At 41.3% G+C, this 19,675-nt stretch overlaps 1 protein-coding gene across 1 annotated transcript in view; it reads left to right on the top strand.

Annotated features, from left to right (window-relative positions):
• The first annotated feature begins 5,708 nt into the window (after positions 1-5,708).
• Positions 5,709-19,675, top strand: part of itga4 (integrin alpha 4) — a 28,931-nt gene continuing 14,964 nt past the window's right edge. Inside the window, exons 1-7 of the mRNA XM_086267949.1 lie at positions 5,709-6,019; positions 7,482-7,667; positions 8,083-8,201; positions 8,427-8,527; positions 9,823-9,955; positions 11,264-11,331; positions 11,633-11,768. Coding sequence (XP_086124075.1) covers positions 7,495-7,667; positions 8,083-8,201; positions 8,427-8,527; positions 9,823-9,955; positions 11,264-11,331; positions 11,633-11,768 — 730 coding nt within the window. The 5' untranslated portion in view covers positions 5,709-6,019; positions 7,482-7,494. The remainder of the gene's footprint in view (positions 6,020-7,481; positions 7,668-8,082; positions 8,202-8,426; positions 8,528-9,822; positions 9,956-11,263; positions 11,332-11,632; positions 11,769-19,675) is intronic.

Genomic DNA, 19,675 nt, shown 5'->3' with positions numbered 1-19,675 from the left:
CCAGGCCTCTGGAGAACTTCAAGACATGTTTAGGAGGTCATTTAGCCATTTAAATCAGCTGTGATGGATCAAGGACACAGCTAAAACCTGCAGGACCACTGGTCCTCGAGGCCTGGGTTTGGACACCACTGATCTATGGTATCAAAAGCAGTGCTGTGGTATGCTAAAATATGCTAAAAGTGAGTTAGAAATGATTAAAAGGCCATTCAGGCCCCTGGTAGAGCAAGTATGTCAGACCCCGTTTCAGTAAAGAGTACTGAAACACAGAGAGCCAGAGAGCTCATTGCACTGCAACACAACCAAACACAAAGTGAATCAGGAAAACCTCTTCTGTGAACACATGTGGTTCAAATAAACACAACCAAAAAGAAGTTGCGCAAATGACAATGGAAACATTTTCAGGCAACACAAAAAAAACGTTAAGTTAAACACACTGCTCACCAGTGGCTGTGTTATCGTCACAAAGCACTGAACTCCAGCCAGGTTCATCACTTTGTTGTGACCCCTGGAAGGACGTTGTGTTGTCCTCTGGGCTGAATGAAGTGCCTTCCTGTTGTGTTGTGAGTTTCCGTATTTGGATGTGTTGCGTGTGTTTGCAGTGCATTTTTGTCAAATTGATAACACATTATTGCTTCATTCACATCTGATTTTGCTCTTCGTCCTCATCTTCTGAGAAGTATCAGAACAATCCACCTCCTCAGATACTGTTGGAATAACAGCTTTAAACTTCTCACAGAAAGCTGTTACTTGTGTCTATCAGTCACGTGAGAGCCAGCAGTATATAAATGTTTTTTAGAGATATACGTTGCAACAATCAAACTAGGTACAGCACAGTGGCAGATCTAAAAAATTCAGATGTGGGAGCAAAGGAGGGGCGAGGGATCTAGGCAGGGTAGCACATCCCTCTTCAAGTGAAGTATGTGGAAATCTCCTACATGTAAACAGAGTCAACAAAATATCCACGGCTCTACAACAGGTGGGCAGTTGCCCAACCCTGCCCCCCTGTAGATCCACCCCTGGTACAGCAGGTATGTTGAGCCCTGAATTTCTCATATTTGCACAGTACAACTCACAAACACTGGTTATTCAGACCCCCACCCCAAAGCTGCAGTTTGTTCTTCTTCAATTTATCAAACATTATTGTAAAATTGTTCTACAATGTGTTGATGATTTTTGCAGATTGATGAAACTCTATCTTCGTTTACTTCTGAGAAACTCTGCCTCTCTAATTGTACATTGACTCAGTTTAAACACTTGATATGTACTATTGTGAATAAAATGTTCTTCTTTTATTTTTTTTGCACAACACCCCAACTTTTCGGGAAGTTGGTGTTGTGCAGAAAACAATGACAGTGATTGCGAGATTTTAGCTGAAGCTGACAAAAGTCACAAGAGTGACACCTGCACTGCTGATGTAATAATAATAATTTAAAAAAACCCGAAACAAACCCAAACCTTAAGTATCTTTTATATAAACTAAAACTCAAAAATTTATTCTTCAAAAGTTCATTTATTTAAATGAATGTAATGATTACGTTAATGATTCATGAATCACTGCTTGGTAAATACCATTTACAGATTCCATTAAATGTAACATTTTATATTCCATGTAACAAAATTATATGGACAATTTACATGTTATCAAATTACTTTTGATAGTAATCATTTTGGGCATAAATATGATTTAAATGTAACCAGTGTCATTAATTTCATGACTTCCCGAGCTCAAAAGAACATGAATCGGTTCAAAATAAAGCAACTAGTTAACTACTCCACTCCATTTATCAGACAGTCTGGCTTACAATAAAGATTTCTGTGGTTTTACTGAGATATTTGAAAAATCTATGTGAGATTTCCCAGCTTTATCTGACAGAAATATTGTGTAACATGGACCCTAATGTGACCCCAACCATGTACGGATTACTAAACAGCCCTACAGAGGACTCTACTGCCTATTTATAAGTTGTTGTTTAAAATGAAAACAGTATGGGTGAAAGTGCCTAATGAGTCTTAATCTACAACAGCCAGAAGGCAAAACATTCCTAAGATATTTTTTCCCTCACATGGACACTCTGCGGGAAAAAAAAGAGCATTAGTTCAGTTTGTCCTTAAGGAACGTGATACTTTATGCTAATCAGTGGCTTTGTCTTCAGGTTGGACTTAAAGGTACATATTGTAAATTTTTGTTTAGCTACTGTCTCAAACTGAGCAAAATTAACGTAAGCTATCAACAGAGGTTAAAGAGACAACCAATACAACAAAACCACTGTCAAAAAAACACTGAGCTGACGAGATATTTACTCAAGTTAAAATGTAGCAGGGCCGCACTTTTCTGTAGCATCAATTTGTAGCCCAAGACGGTAACGATTCAATGGCATCGATGACATTCACATGTTTTTATTTGCAAAGGCAGCCTAGAAAATATGAAGGCTTCTCAAGGAAATCAGGCTGAGACAACAATACAAATAAGAAAAGAATAAGTGCACACATTTGAAAACACACCTACGGGCACAAAGTATTTCCCCTGATAAGTTTCAAGAAAGTGAGAACATGATACATCCTTGGAGTTATGTGGTTAAAGTTATTTACTGTCGCTACTTTCACTTAGCTCCACATTTTACTCTGTGTGCTGGATATTAACCTATTCAGTGTTAATTCCCAGAGTGGTTTTGTGTCCGCTCAACCAGGTTCAGCATTTGATTGTGATTCTGCAATTTTTACAATAAAGCCACAAGCTTCTCTAGCAAAGAAGATAAACCCCAAACCACATGCTTTCAGTGACTAATAACAATCTTCTGTTGTTAGCAGCCAACATCCTCTCTGGTGCTAGGCATATCCGCTGCCAGAAAATTGGTTGCTACAGTGTTCACAGGGTGAAGATTGGTGAGGAGTGCACAAAGTTCCTTTTCTTTTAGCTGTTATGGTTACACCATCTGCGCACTCATAGTGTACTACATGTAGCCATACTCTTGTCAGTATGAATCCACATCCATCCATCCAGCTTTTGTGATGTTCAATTGAGACAGTTTGCCAGTCTGCCAAAGCACTAACACAACCTACTTTAAATGCACATTTGCACATAAAATAGCATGCACCAGTATATAAGCATTTGAGATCAAACTAGTGTTAAATGTATATAAAACTTTGTGTGACCACAGTAACAGTGCTTCAGCCACCAGTAGAGGTTAGCTAACCTTATTATTCTGTGTTAAGCTTGCATGACTTTCTTTCTTTCTTACTTTTTAAACATATGGACTCTCAGAGTGTGCAGAATAGTGGGAACAGAAGCTACATAATAACTGCAGGGTCATTAACAGGAAATACCAACAAACACACTGAGTGAATGTGTATGTGTGCGTGAAGCCGAGTTCCTGTCTGACATTCACCAAAGCAGCTTGTCTGCTCCATAACTGTCTTTCATGCTGTAGCTATTTTTATCTGAATGGCCAAAATCAGGCTGATTTTATGCGAGTTTTTCCGAGTCCTCTTTTCTGCTGAACGGGAGAAGTTTGTTACTTAAAGAAACTTAAAGGATGAGTTTTAATGTACTCCCTTAAAACGTTTGTGCTGCCTTTTGCTCATGTTTATGACTTTCTGCAAACATATCCTCTCATCTTTTCTTTGGTTTATTTAATCACGACTGGCTGAAAGTCTGGATTGAATCACAGACTGGCTGGAGATCTTCAGTGACTTTGCTAGGAAATCTACCCCCCCACCACTACCCAATCTCCACCTAAACATGGCTAACACCAGCTGTTCATCACTACAAACTACTTCACATTACTTATGCAGTCATTGTTTACTGAGTCCAGTAACAGTGAATTAAACAGTTGGAGTCACACAAAGTACTTCTGATGTAGTTATTTATTTTTAGTGAGTAGCCGGATGGATCAGATGAAAGGCTGCTTTTTAGAAGAGCGTTTTTGTCCCCTTGGTGACCAACAGGCAACACTACAAAGCCGAAAGTCTACAGATGTGCTAAAAATCTGGAAAGGGGAATTACAGAAGTGCTACACACTATTATCCGCATGTTAATGCTCTCCCAGTGCAAAAATAGTGACCTTTACTGAAGAAGGAACTATGCTAATGATTTCACAAGGTTCTTGTCAAGAGACCTTTTCTATCATCCACTTATCATTGTAATATACACATGCTATAAACAGCAGGCTATAACCGGCTGCTATTTAAAGGAATCCCTCGTTATGTATCCAAATCTGACCACCAGAATCTGTACTGTTGTAAGTTACCTGAATACAGATGGACTTTGTGCGTTCTTTTACACACATTTTTTGCTTTTGCTGGCTCCAAACACCATTTTGGTCAAGCATAACAGATTTCCAACAGCTAATCCAGATAAAAGTTGTTACAGAGTTCCCCGAGGGTGAATCCTGGTTATCCTACATTGGATCCATATTTTAGTTGTAACCAAGATCCTGCAAAACTAACACAGCCATCAACCATCAACCTGTTTGTTTGTTTGTTGTTGTTTTAAAAAAATTGGACACTGCCTGAAGTGCTGCTTCTCTGAACACAGCGTTAACAATACTTTAGATGGTCAGCTGACCAGAATTAGAGACCACATGATGGCTGAGACATTCCACCGTGCTCACACTGCAGACATAAACTACTTTAAATAGAAGCAAAAAGTACATTAGGAAAATGTAACATCCTCTTTCCATGCGTTTGTAAGCTTCTGGGAAAGTGAAACATATTCAGATAAGCTTGTTAATATTAGCAATGATGTCCACTAGATGATTTCTTGCTGTACTCTGAGTGATCAGCAGATCAGGTCTTTTTTTCTGTGTCTGGTGAAAAATGTCACAACAACAAGGAGTTTTGCATCCACTGCACTCGCTATGTTGCTTCATTATAATTCTCAAGACTAAGTTAGAGTTCTGGAGGAAACTATACGAGGTTATAATTCAGTAGCAGAGTAAGAAATACTCAGATCTATAAAGTAAAATTAGTATTGTAGAAATTGTTTCACAATTATATTACTGCATTTTAAAGTGTGAAAATGTTATTTTATTTTTTTTAAATAATTTAGTTATATTTTCTGGCAGGAAAACAACCTGTACTGCAAAAATGATCCAAATTCCAAATAGTGATTTTTTATTTTTTATTTTTTGCCTTATTATTGTGAGTCTTACGAACATCACATTGGATTCAGTCGGGTTTTAATAGCACTTGAAACAATGCATAAACAATTTCTAGTATCTAATCTAATCTGTTCATTTATATTTTCAGAATTTTGAATTAAAAAAAAATTCAAATTCAACCTTTTATGAATATGAATTTGCAGGCCGCATAGTGCTTTATTCTTAAAGCTTCACGTGTTTCACAAATGAAAACAATAGAAACAATAGAAACATCCGTTGTGAGGATGGATTTTTTTTAGAATAAAGGAGTTTTTTAAACTTTAGAGCCACGACTGCTGTGTTTTCTGTCTTCACACTTTAAGAGAAGGACTTCTCATATTTGTTGTTTCTGAATATTTCCTGCGCGCATTGCACGGTTCAGACAGTCACATTAGATCAACGCTAACTTCATTCACACTTCAGTGACAACTGAAGACGAAACGACTCTAACACACTCACACACCGCGCGCGCTCAGGCGTGGCTTAGAAGAAGAAACACCGTTGCACACGCACGCGCGCAAATAGAGAGGGGAGGGTCTCCGCGCGCTCATCTCTCAGTTTCATTGACTCCATGTGAAACTCTGCTCAGCTCAAGTTTTCACTCTGTTTTCTGTTTTTAACATTCAAACTCTCTCGTCTTAGTTCTTCTTTCGTACTGCACGTGTTTGCCCGAATAAGAACACACAAGTCTCGTGCGAAGCCGGTCCACGCACGAGACTCTTTAGGAGACTTGGGGAGCAACAGGAGGATTTACGCACGAGCGAGACCCGCGGGGAATAATAAAGTGGATTTAACGGAGACGTCTTTCACGCGCTACGGTTCTCCTGAGTCTGTCAGCCCCTGGACCTGTCTGACCCGGGATAACAGCTGTCTGACCCGGGGTAGGCTTTCTGCTGTCTGAGCGGTACAGTAAGCGAAATGTGGACCGTTTATACAGTGAATGACTGATAGAGCTGATGAAGAATCAAACAATGCTGAGGAGTCAGGCTGAAAAGAATATTTCTTTGTTAACGGTTCAATGAGTCTGTAAATAAACTGGTAATAATGGCAGCAGTCGGTAAAGTCATAACTCTTCATATGACCCAAAAGTTTGGGGGTCCTCGACATTGGAAACTTGACAACAGTGTGTTTGAATGTCTGGGACCATTACTTATAGTTTTTAACTAGCTGTTATTAAGCTCATGTTTATTTAGAAAAGCGTAACTTTGTACTTTACTCTGTAAGAGCAACCACAGCCCAGCATGATTCAAACAGGCTAAAATAAGCAAATTAAGATGAATAAACAAATCCAGAGAAACAAAAGCACAATGAAAAATAGATTTTGCAGTTTTCCAATTTTGGAAAATCGACTTGATTGAATTTTTTTGTTCACTTTTAGACAGGAAGAAAGATTGGCAGCACTCTCACTCACTCTTTCTCCTGCTGTATAGATTAGGAAACAGCCAGATGACAGTTAGTTGAGCTTTGCATATGGGCTGGAAGCAGGGGGAAACTCATAGCCAGAGCAGACAGCAGAAACACTTAGATTTTTTGCACTGATGGAAAAGTAGATGTAACTTTTCTTTAATTTAACCTGAACAAATTAAGTGATTTCCTCTGCTTTCAGTCTGTGGTTGGATATAAGCAACCACTTGCTGTGGTTTTTTATAAAACCAGACACCAGAGTACTTCACAAGGGTGTGTCTCCTAAGTAACTCTGAGACTGTCTGACAGTAGATATATATCAGCATGGGGTTTTTTTTGGTTTAATCATCCGGTTATCTCATGTCTAGACTCAGTGAAACATTTAAACATCAAAAACTCATCCTTTAATTAGAGTGCATTTTGTTATTTACATATGCCAAAACTCAGGCTGACATACTTAGCGTGCTAATAGTCTGTGTACTGTGGTGTTAAGTAAAGTGATGCATGCTCGAATTAAACATACTTTGTTCTCATCTAAGGTATTGATTGATTAACTGCTCATGAATTAAGTAAATTGAAGCTGATTTTATTACTTTTTTTAATACATTTTCTGTTATTTGTTGGGAAATTACAACAACAAGTCATTTGAAGTGAGTGAGAGGATGAACCTGTGCAATTTCCCCTTTTTTCAATAAAGTCCAGTTAAATGAATTACTGATGTCCTACAGTGGAAACGCTGGTAATAACCTCACACTTGTGGAATGCCACATTTTGGGCAATCGTCACATAAATCCCACTCAGACACAACTAAACTGTGAAAAGAAAAATCTGGGAAAAATCTAAAGGAAACTTTAAAGATTTGCTTCAATGACCAACTGTGTAGCGATAAAATGTAAATTGCCGTACTCATTCAGCATAACCTCTGTTTTCTTCTCGCAGTTTGCCCTCCATCATGAAGGTCTCCGCGGCCAGTGTGTCTGCACTGGTCATGGTCTTAGTTCAGACCCTGGTTCCTCCTGCTGCAGGATACAGTCTGGATCAGGACCACAGTCTGGAGTTTAAAGGCCCGCCTTCCTCCATGTTCGGATACTCAGTCCTGCTGTATCGCCACAACACAGAGAGCTGGTCTGGATCACTACTAGTATTCACATTATTGGTCTACTAACAACTCACCAGCCCCCTCCAACCCTAACCCTGACTTTTGATCTGTTTATCTACTACTGATTGTCCACTGATGTGCCGTTGCTCATCGTAAACTACATTTCAAAGAATGCTACATGCTAGTACCTCACTCATGCAGTTTAAATTGTAAAATAACTCACAGCTGTTTTTACAGTCTTATTCTAATTGATTTAATTGCCATAGTAACGCTCCGTAAGCTGCCATCTTCACACAGTATCACTTTGTGTGTGTGTGCCCACACCAGTTAGCCAGTTCTTGCCAATGAGAGCAGCTCTTTGATGCTTCACACACAGATGCGATTTAGATACTTGAGACAAAGACAAAACCAGTGCTAAATGCCTCTCTTTCCCTCTTTTAGGTTAGTAGTTGGAGCGCCAGTCGCAAACACATCCTCCGATCATTCAGTGTCTCCAGGAGCTGTTCTCCGCTGCAGCATCGCTGCTGCTGGACCCCGGAAATGCCACCACATGACTGCTGGTGTGTGTTTTTGTCAGCCTTTGCGTTTAGTCTTTTCCCCCTGCGTTACTCCAGCTGTTGATGGAGATGAAACTCAGATGAGAGATGCAAGTTCAGCCAAAACATCCTTTATTGTGCTAGTGTTATAAACACATATATTTAATAAGTCTGGATGTACTGTAGATGCTATATAAGGTGAGTGAAGGTGATATGCTGACAGTCAACCACGTATCCATGTGTATGCAGATGTGTCTTGGTGTGGAAAGACGTGTGAAGCCGAGCAAGATCACCAGTGGATGGGAGTCAGTTTATCCAGACAACCTGAAAAGGAAGGGGGACACATCCTGGTAACGCACACACACTCTCTCTGTGCTACTTAGGTTTTTCCCCCATGTTATTGATGCTCAATGAGCGACACTAAACACGTTTTTCTTAGTTTTATCATCTTCGTTGGTTCAGCAGTTTCCTCAACATGATCGTTGTTGTGACTTTGGTGTTCTTGGTGGACTTTCTGAAACACCATTTGGACATAAAACACGTGGCCTGTGGCAGTTCTGTCAGACAAACCTCGAGTTTTAACAAAATGCTGTTCACCATTCTGGGTGAAGAGTGGTTTTTACAGTGTGGCTGTTCAGAAAGGCTGTAAACTTTTGGTATTTCCAGTGAGGTAGGGCAGCATGCCATAAAACAGACACCATCTAAAAGACTGCAAATGCCAGCAGATAAGAGTTCGCAGTGCTTAACATTTCAGGGCTAGCGATGGTTGGTGGTGTGCTTTGAAGGCATGGTGCACATCATATAATTATATAAAAAAGGTATTTTTTAACAATTTTTATGGAAATCCCTTTTAGTGCTGGTTATGTAAAATAACTTCGCTGTATCATTCAGCATTTCAGAGGAGCCATTGTGCTGTTAGGTTTGTTTGATGCTGGGAAAGTGGTAGGTAGTCAGACTAGATTAGTAACATTACCAATGATGTCCACAATTCAGCGCTCACTGAGCTATTAGCAGATCCTGCACACTTAGGGATGTGTCTCTTTTTTATTATAGTGACAAATGAATATCCTTTGCACTCCCTGTTTTACTCTATTATGATTCACAACATGAAGCAAAAAGAGGGAGTTAGAGAACTCAGAGAAACTAATCCAAGGTGCAGGGTCACTGTAGAGAAACCGTCAACGCACGTTAGAACAGTATCATAAACAAACTCAGAGGTTATGGACTCTTATTTTTTTAAACAAAAATCCATTTTACATCCAGCTTTATGACAAAGAGTCAGCAGTCATTAAACAGCAGGTCAGTCACTTAGAAAGCCTGAAACATTTGCACAACAGACAGCAACATTTGAAAAGCCTGAAGGCATTTCTGTTACACACAATGGAGGCAGTGATGTGATTGAGAAAGTATTTACAGCACCAAATGTCTCCTCACTGTGATCGTCTGTGTAGCACAGGGGGGGAAAGAAGCAAAGAAACATACAGGAAAATGATAATGTTCAACACACACACACACACACACACACACACAGTTTTTGTTACAGTGACTTAGGTCATGGGAACAACAACACTTTGCTGCCAACGTGTGACTTAGTAATGAGTGCATGTCACATGTTGTTTGTGTGTGTGTGTTTGTGTGTTTTCAGGCCTGTGGTCACCGCTGGAAGAACGTCTTCTACTCAAAGAAAGATGGTCAGAACAACAAGCTTCCGAATGGGGTGTGTTATCGTTTTGGCAGCGACATGAAAACTTACAAGGCTATGACCCCCTGTTACAGAGGTACACACACACGCACACATGCTGCTCTAATGGTTACACTTATTCCTCTCTTCCTACTAGAGAGAACAACTTTTTGACCTAGCAACCTTTTGTAGAACAGGGTAAAGAACTACAAATTACATGATGTCAATAAAGGTCACAAACATACAGTTGTCATAGTAAAACGAAACTCACCTGCTGACATTTCTGTGGTTTTACATATCAGGACATAATACAAATAAAGTGGCACGTCTTAAAATTACACAGTGATATTAATTATTTAACAGCTATTAAGTCAAAACAGACACAGTCCTGATTTTATAGGAATTCAGAAGGTAATTAAGAGCCAGATGCATCAGACGTCGGCAGTTTGCTGGTCTGGAGCTTTGAGGTGTGTGTTAACACAATGCTCAGGAGAAAAGACATCACAATGATTTTAGAGAAGCTGCCCATCAGTCAGGGAAGGGTTCATTTATTATTACACTGAGAGAGTTTATTCACAAGTGGAAAACATTCATGACAGCTGTCAGACTTCCCAGGAGTGGACGTTCCAGCAAATGCACTCCAAGGTCAGACTGTGCAATGCTCAAAGAAATTACAAAAAACACCAAGAGCTACATGTCAGACTATGCAGGCCTCAGTTAGTATGTTAAAAGTTCATAACAGTGCAATTAAAAAAAGACTGAACAAGGATGACTTATTTGGAGGGAGAGAAAATGGGACAGTGCTGAGTTTGGCAAAAACAAACAGCATTTCAGCCCAAACACGTCGTAGGAGTATTCTAGAGTCAAACGTGTGGACCTCTGTCCTATATTTAAAGCCTGTACCAAACTGGCTCATGTAGTGTCCCAAACGCAACAGAAATCTGCAGCTTCATGGCTGACAGAGGAGAAGAATCATAGTGTTACAATATCCAAATGTTCAAACCTCAAGCCGACTGAAACGCTGTAGCAGGACTTTAAGAGAGCTGTGCATGAAAACATCTTATAAAGCAGAGTGAGACAAAAAGACTCATGAAGTCTTTTTTACTTAGTTTTTCACACACTGCTTCTGCATTTTGTCTTCATTTTTTGTTAAATAAGTAATGTGACAGTCCAGTATGTTGTGTTATTGTACATCTCAGGTTATACGTACCCAATTTTAACATCTGGTAAGGACTATTTTTTATTTTGCTTGTTATTTTTAAATAATGTCCTGATATGTAAAACCATGACCGTGACTGTAGCGATATGAATGTGTGTGCATGTGAAACCAGCAGCTGTTCAGCTGCAGAGGGATTTATTCGTTTGTTCACCTTCACCTTTTGACATGCCTGTGTGTCTCCTACAGACCACCAAAGGAAGTTTGGGGAGGATTATGGATCATGTCAGGCGGGTATTTCCAACTTCCTGACAGAGGTTAGTAACATAAACAACACGCTTTGTTAAAATCGTGTCATCCCCGTTTCCTCTTGCAGACTGAATGTGGTCCATCCATGTTTTAAAAAGCCATCTGCTCTCCTCTTGCTGCTCCTCAGGCTATGAAAATGTATAAATTCAAGTTTTTTTAAAAAAAAAGAGCAAAACTGTGACATGATCAAATCAGAAGTACAATTTTAAAGCAACATATGTAAGAGTCAATCTAAGATATTCAGCTATACATATAATGCAGCTTAAATAAAGTCATCACATTATAATATAGAGGCTCTCTCTTTCTCAGGATCTGGTCATCATGGGGGCACCAGGGACATCTTACTGGACTGGTTCAGTTCTGGTCTATAACAGCACCAGCGGGAAGATTTCAGCCTACCTCGATAATGACAACACTGAAGCCGTCAAATTTGGAAGCTACCTGGGTACGTAGTCCACGCGGCCCTCCACCAGCACTGCTGATGTTAGCCCGCTTCCAGAATACAGCTGTTACCTACCGGTGTTGTGCTTTCACCACAAGCCTCATCAGAGAGAGTCGGTCTGTGCTTCTGTCCCTTCCTTTAAACACAATTCTCCTTCTGCGGCTTGGATTGACAAAATGTGAAGGTGAAGCTCTTTGATTGCTGTTCACTCACACGCTGTAGCCACCATGTGGGGGTAAAAAGTCTCACGCCCAAAAGGAGATTCACTGACAGGTGTTCACATAAAGCTGATGTTGGTCAGAAGACTACCTTAGTTCCTGTTCATGCAAACATTTCCTGCCACTTCACACCAACGCCGCTGAACACCGGGATTCATTCCTTGCTGTGAGACTCAAACAAAGGAAATGTTCTGTGCTTTGTTAAATATAGTCTGATCTGGTCTATAAGAGACAAACCTATACAGATTTAAGGATAAGTTTTAAATAAAAAAAAGCAAGAAGAAGCAGCTTCCAGGATATGCTATCACTAGTACAGCTGCTCATGGCTATGCTGTGTGCTGTGGAGACATCATAACAGGTCACACAGAGGTAGCACTTTTTCTGTCTGTGAATATGATACTCACCTTAGTTTCACTTCAGTGTCCAACTTAATTTTAGTTACAGCTACTGTCATAGATTTCCTTCCATCATTTATGGAGCTTTCACAGAGACGTGAATAATAGAAACAAAAACATTGAGAAGACTCTATCTGGTCATTATTTTACTGTACCTGTTAAAATGATTCCTCCTTACTACCAATAAGAAAACACCATTAAATTAAACTAACAATTAAAGCATTTTTGGCTTTAAGAGAGAGGAACACTGGCTTTTTCTCTTTCTCTTGTGAGATCTGAAGTTGGTGTAAACAGCTTTAGCAAAGGAAGTGGCCAAACAGCAAAAGCTGATTAAAACACAAACCGTAGTTTAGTGTGAGTTCACTTAACCTGCACATTCATTAAAATGTCGAACTAGCTTTGCTAAAGTCAATAAAAGTATTCCAGGTGGAAGTTAAATTTGGAAATGTAAGTAAGTTGATATAAACAGACTTTATGCGTTCAGTATTTTGCTTCCCGGGAGAACCAAGTTTAAGCTTTGTTAAGTATTTGGGGACAAACACGTAGCTTTGGTTTCAACGTCATCTGGTTATATGCGTTTTGGGCCCTATATATATATATATATATATATATTAGGGGTGCAACAAAATTCACGGTTCGGTTCGATACTTTGGTGTCACGGTTCGATATTTTTTCGATACAAAAAAATGTTCATGCCTTTTTAATTTGTCATTTATTAAAATTATAAATATATATTTTAACTCAAAAGTACAGTTTTTAAATTTAACCCTAACCCTTGTGCGTGTTTTTTATTTTGACAGCGAATGCGCACCTGAGGACCACTTATGTGCACCCCTGGTTATTTAGCTCGTCATATTGCAGCCACAGAAATTATTTTGTCCATGAAACCATAAAGCTGCACTTTCTTTTTGCCTTATAGTCTGATTTGTCATAACTTTTCCGTTTTGTGGTAAGCTTTTCTTTGGCTGTCACTTCTTCACCCTGACCTGTCTTATTTGGCTCAGCAGAACTGAAATGCTTTTACACACTCACTCACATAAGCTCAGTGATTCTCTGCGCGATCAACCTCTCACATGTTTAAGCTGCGGGAGATTTCACTTGTCATGTTTGCATAGTAAGCTAACGATTAATAAGACGATGTCAGAGGAATTGGTGCACAAATTATCATCACTCACAGATCAGTGCTGTCGCTCTCTATACACAGTTCGCGCGATTGCAAAGTGAAAGCAAAAAAACAAGCGCAAATTCAAACGCGACTTCAATATGTCACATATTGACAGTGGCTCACCGATGCCAATGACATAATTACCCAGCTACATTTCTGAAAGAATGCAAAAGCATTGACATATATTTTTCCTACAATAGCCCGACGGGCAGGGCAGAGATAGATTTTGGTAGCCCGACTGAAAAAATCACTAGCCCCAGGACGTCGGGCTAGCGATATTGCGAGCCCTGTATCTGATTGAGGAATCACTCATCTTTGGAAAAGAGAGTTTATTACAGAGAAATGTCTCTTTCCAAAATAAAAGCTATACTATCCGCTTCTTCTGGGCTATATTCTCAGCAGCATAAGGAGAATCATGTGCTAACAGCTGTCTAAATGACTCGGCTAAAGTTAGTAGCATGCTTGCTTTTTTTTCTGCTTCCACTTGTCTTTGCACTAGGATGATGTCGGCGTAAATGTGCAGTCATATTCGTTGTGTTCCCACTAGTGCTTTCAGGTTAATCTCGTTGAAATGACCTTAACGCCACAACACAGCAAATCTCCGTTAACGAGCTACCCCTGATAGCCCCGTGCATGGGGCACGTTAACGAGTTAACTGCGCTAACACACTAGTTCCCACCCATGTAATTGAGCATTGCATGTCACATCCAACATACTGTTTTACTTTAGTCCATGACTCGCTTACCTTCAGGGTCATACGTCACATGAAAACCAAAATAATTCCAAACGCCAGATCTGAATGAGGGTGGGGGAGGTCCATGTTGCAAGAAGAGCTTAACTTCTGTCTCGCTAGCTTGCCCTGCGCTCTTCCTTCTGACGATGCTGTCTGTGTTGAGCGCTCAGTGAATCTGCGTTTGACTACTCCGCCCAGGCTGCACTGTCGACCCTAGGCGGAGTAGTCGAACGCAGATTCACTGAGCGCTCAACACAGACAGCATCGTCAGAAGGAAAGTTGATAAAATAAATTACAAATTTTGTATTGTTCGATACATATGCGTACCGAACCGAAAGCACTGTATCGAACGGTTCAATATTGATACGAATATCGTTGCACCCCTAATATATATATATATATATATATATATATATATATATATATACAGTGTGCTCTCATCCTCATAATCATAAACGACAGAGATAACCACGCTGTCGCCACCCATTGGTTTGCAGAGTCTCGTTTTAAAGTCTTGATTTTGCATTTTGGCGCTAAATTATCGGCACGCCACGTTATCTGACTTAAAGCAAACATTGTCACTGCTGATAGCTGCAGGAACTAAAAAAAGCTCACGGCTTCACAGTGAACATGTTTTTGGAGAAACTGAGAACTTGCCCTGTGGAGTTTTCTTGTATAAAAAAAGTGTGCATAGCCCAAACGTTATTTTATTTATTGATTGTTCTTTATTGTAAAATATTTGCAAAGCAAATTTAAAGTCTAATTATTACATTGATGTTGGCTTAATAACTTGAGTGCCTTTGCTGGTAGACTCCTCCTTTTGTTTGTGCCTCTTAGATCAGCAGACTTATCCAAAAACATTGGCAGGAATACGTGTCATGACACCTGCATGTACACATTTACATCCCGTGTTGATGCATTGTTTTGCACTTTGTAGCATCATTCCTGTATGGCACAGACATGTATGGTTAGTTTATCTTGTTATTCTGAATATGTGCCTTATACCGCCGAATCACTATACTTTATTAATCCTTGAGCAATTTAGGTGTGTATATAGTCTGATGACGAAAACTTAAACACACACACACTCGCACACAAGATTATATACAAATATACAATATAAGTTACGCATGTTGAAACTGACAGGTGAAACAACTGAAAACGGAGATCATAACATCGCATTTGCATTTGCAGGGGGTGATTAGATGAACATAGTAAATACAAAAATCAAAGGAACTGAGATCTATATATTTTTCTAATAACATATAGATCTTAATCTGTAAGGATGTTGGTGCAGATTGGCCCATGTGTTAAGGAGGATAAAGGGTACATATAGACATGGCATAAGTCATATTTATTCGTGTTTTCATTTAAGAAACCAAGAGAAAAAACTTCGAAAAAACTATACGAACGCATTTTAGCATATGCATCACCTCTCAGCGTTCATGAGAAACAGGAAGCCAAGCAGAGAGGTGCTATGTTCTGAAAACTGTAGGTGAAAGCATCTTCAAGGTTCTCACGGGACGTAAAAACCACAATTACCAGTGGTGAGGAGCTGCTGAAATGACAATTATACAAGCTCAGACTGCAAAATGGTTTCTTCTCACTTATGATGGGGGTAGAAACTTTACTGAGTTTTCTTCAGGCCACTGGTGTATGTGGTTATGTGTGTGTGTGTGTGTACACAGGAAACAGTTTCAGGAACTTTTTTTTTTTTAAGCCTGTGGTTGTTTTTGACTTTTTCGTGTCTGTGCATTGCCACACACAAATGGTTTACCTCAGTATAGATCGACCACATGCCAAACCTGATCTGAAACCTTAACCAATAAATCAAATTTTCACCACTGCTGGTAAAATTGTGTCAACCAACAGACTAGTTTCTACCTTATTTTGCTGTTTCAGGTTGATGTACACTTTGTAAACAGTTTTTATACAGTGTTAATAATATGAATGACATAAGGATTTATTTATTTACACTGAGAAGCAGAAGATTAGCTTAGCATTTAAGTCTATAAATGGGGTAGGAGCTAGCTGAGGTCTATTCACAAGTAAAAGAAATATCCAGTTTTCTCTAAAGATCCATACTGAAAACATTTTAGTCAGGAAGCACAGTATCTGGTAAAAGTTTTCAACTGGAAAGTCCAGCAGCCACCTGTGCGGTGGAAATACGTAACAACATAGGTTAGCTGTGAACACAGGCTTGTGCCAAATGAATGAGCAGAGCTCTAATGGTTCCTTCCCTGCTTCACAAGACATTTCCTGAATCGGTTGCTCTAGAATCACTTACCAAGTGAATCAGAATCAGAATCAGAATCAGAATACTTTATTGATCCCTGGGGGAAATTATTTTTTGTTACAGTGCTCCATTTTAAACCAACATTAAGACAAGACAGACAATACGCTAACTAAGAATAGTACAATATATACATATATATACATACATACATACATAAGTCACTCATAAATAAATAGTTGGAAAAGAAACATGTGTAGTTGTAGCAGCAAACAGTGTGTTAAGTGGATGTGTTGTACAGGGAGATGGCCACAGGCAGGAATGATTTCCTGTGTCGTTCAGTGGTGCTTTTCGGTAATCTCAGTCTCTCACTGAACGAGCTCCTGTGACTGACCAACATGTCATGGAGTGGGTGGGAGGTGTTATCCAACATTGTCTTTATCTTGGACAGCATCCGCCTCTCCGACACCACCTTGAGGGAGTCCAGCTCCATCCCCACAACATTGCTGGCCTTACGGATCAGTTTATTAAGTCTGTTGGCATCTGCGACCCTCAGCCTGCTCCCCCAGCATGCAACAGCATAGAGGATCGCACTGGCCACCACAGACTCATAGAAAATCCTCAGCATTTTCTGGCAGATGTTGAAGGACCTCAGTCGCCTCAAAAAATAGAGACGACTCTGGCCCTTCCTGTAAAGTGCTGTGGTGTTTTTAGCCCAGTCCAGTTTATTGTCAATGTGTACTCCAAGGTATTTATAGTCCTCCACAATGTCAACACTGACCCCCTGGATTGAAACAGGGGTCAAGTGTTTCCTGGTCTTCCTGAAGTCCACGATCAGTTCCTTGGTCTTTGCCACGTTGAGCTGCAGATGATTCTGCTCACACCACGTGACAAAGGAGTCGACCACAGCCCGGTACTCTGTCTCATCATCCCTGCTGATGCATCCAACCACCGCAGAGTCATCAGAAAACTTCTGAAGATGGCAGGTCTCTGTGCAGTGGCTGAAGTCTGTGGTGTAGAGGGTGAAGAGGAAGGGGGAGAGGACAGTCCCCTGTGGTGCCCCTGTGTTGCTGATCACCTTGTCAGACACACACTGTGGGAGACGTACATATTGTGGTCTTCCTGTCAGGTAATCAACAATCCAGGACACCAGAGAAGCATCCACCTGCATCGCTGCTAACTTATCACCCAGGAGGGTCGGCCTGATGGTGTTGAAAGCACTGGAAAAGTCAAAAAACATGACCCTCACAGTGCTCGCCGGCTGGTCCAGATGGGTGTAGACACGATTGAGCAGGTAGATGATGGCGTCCTCTGTTCCGAGACGAGGCTGATAAGCGAACTGAAGGGGATCCAGATGTGGTCTTACTATGGGTCGCAGCTGGTCCAGGATGAGCCTTTCCAGGGTCTTCATGATGTGGGAGGTCAGTGCCACGGGCCTGTAATCCTGGGGGCCACTGGGACGAGGCGTCTTTGGTACAGGGACGAGGCATGATGTCTTCCACATCACCGGGACCCTCTGCAGACTCAGACTCAGCATAAACAGTTTATGAAAGACTCCACACAGCTGGGGGGCACAGGCCTTGAGGACAAGGGGACTCACTCCGTCTGGTCCAGCAGACTTGCCTGAGTGAAGTCTCCTCATTTGCATCTCAACCTGGTATTGAGTGAAGGTGATGGGTGGGGGAGGGGTGTCAGGAATCTCACAGGAGGCAACATGTGAAGAGAGAGGCTGGCACAGTGGTGTGGCTCTGGATTCCAGGCTGACTGCAGGTGAGGTTGTGGGGGTGGGAGCAGACACTGTGGTGTCGAATCTATTGAAAAACAGATTCAACTCATTGGCTCTATTCTCACCTCCCTCAGTTCCCCTGCTGTTGGTTGGCCTGAATCTAGTGATGGTCTTCATGCCCCTCCACACCTCTCTCATGCTGTTCTGCTGGAGTTTCCACTCCAGCTTCCTCCTGTAATTGTCCTTAGCCTCTCTGATCTTGTCCTTTAGTAACACCTGGACCTTCCTCACCTCCTCTTTGTTGCCCCCTCTGAAAGCCCTCTTCTTGTTGTTGAGGAGGGCTTTGATGTCCTTAGTCACCCACGGCTTGTTATTTGGGTAACAATGAACAGTCTGAGCTGGAACAATGGAGTCGGTGCAGAAAGTTATGTAGTCTGTGATACACTCAGTAAGCCCATTGATGTCCTCGGCGTGAGGCTCACAGAGTGTTTCCCAGTCGGTCACCTCGAAACAGCCCTGTAGTTCCGCTATTGCCTCCTCTGACCACCTCCTGACAGTCCTGGTGGTCACAGGTTCCCTCCTCACAATTGGCACATAGCGGGGGGTGAGGTGAATCAGGTTATGATCTGACCTACCAAGTGGGGGGAGGGAGGAGGAGCTGTATGCATCCTTGACGTTAGCATACAGTAAGTCTAAAGTTTTCTCTCCCCTGGTGGGACAGTCCACATATTGTTTGAATGTTGGTAGTGTATTGTCCAGTGATACATGGTTGAAGTCACTCGAGATCACAATAAAGGCACTCGGGTGCTGAGTCTGTAGCCGAGCTATGGCAGAGTGGATAGTGTCACATGCAGCTGTGGGGTTAGCAGAGGGGGGTACATAAACAGCCACCAAGATGACGTGAGAGAATTCCCTGGGTAAATAATACGGCCTGAGTCCAACAGCACACAGTTCAGTGTCCGGGCAACAAATCCTTTCTTTGATTGTTATGTTGGCAGGGTTACACCACCGGTTGTTAACTAAAACAGCAAGCCCACCTCCTTTACGCTTACCGCTAGCGATGCTGTCCCTGTCCGCCCGAACAGTGTGGAAGCCTTCCACGGAAGCATTCTCATCGGGAATGACCTGGTGCAGCCATGATTCGGTGAAACACATCAGGCTACACTCTCGGTATTCCCTCTGACTCCGTACCAGTGCTGAGAGCTCGTCGATTTTACTTGCCAACGATCGCACATTTCCCATCACGATAGACGGCAGACACGGTTTAAACCTCCTCCTCGCTTCGAGCCTCCGCTGTCTCACCGTCACCTTTTTTCTTCTCTTCTGTCCTTGACCTCTGCATCCCCGATGTGTTTTCCTCCAAATTTCAGCTGGTACTTCTGCGGGCACTTCTGCGGGCCTGGCCAGCGAGCCGGCCGGCATCAGGGCGATCAGCTGATC

Source organism: Aulonocara sp. 'chitande type north' Nkhata Bay, linkage group LG16 (genome assembly GCF_057382095.1).
Source record: "Aulonocara sp. 'chitande type north' Nkhata Bay isolate Kocher_YH1m ecotype deep benthic linkage group LG16, A_spYH_male_GT1.1, whole genome shotgun sequence".
In the NCBI taxonomy this organism is placed as follows: Eukaryota; Metazoa; Chordata; class Actinopteri; order Cichliformes; family Cichlidae; genus Aulonocara; species Aulonocara sp. 'chitande type north' Nkhata Bay.
The sequence above is the reverse complement of the archived record's forward strand: the minus strand, read 5'-3'. Positions and strand labels throughout refer to the sequence as shown.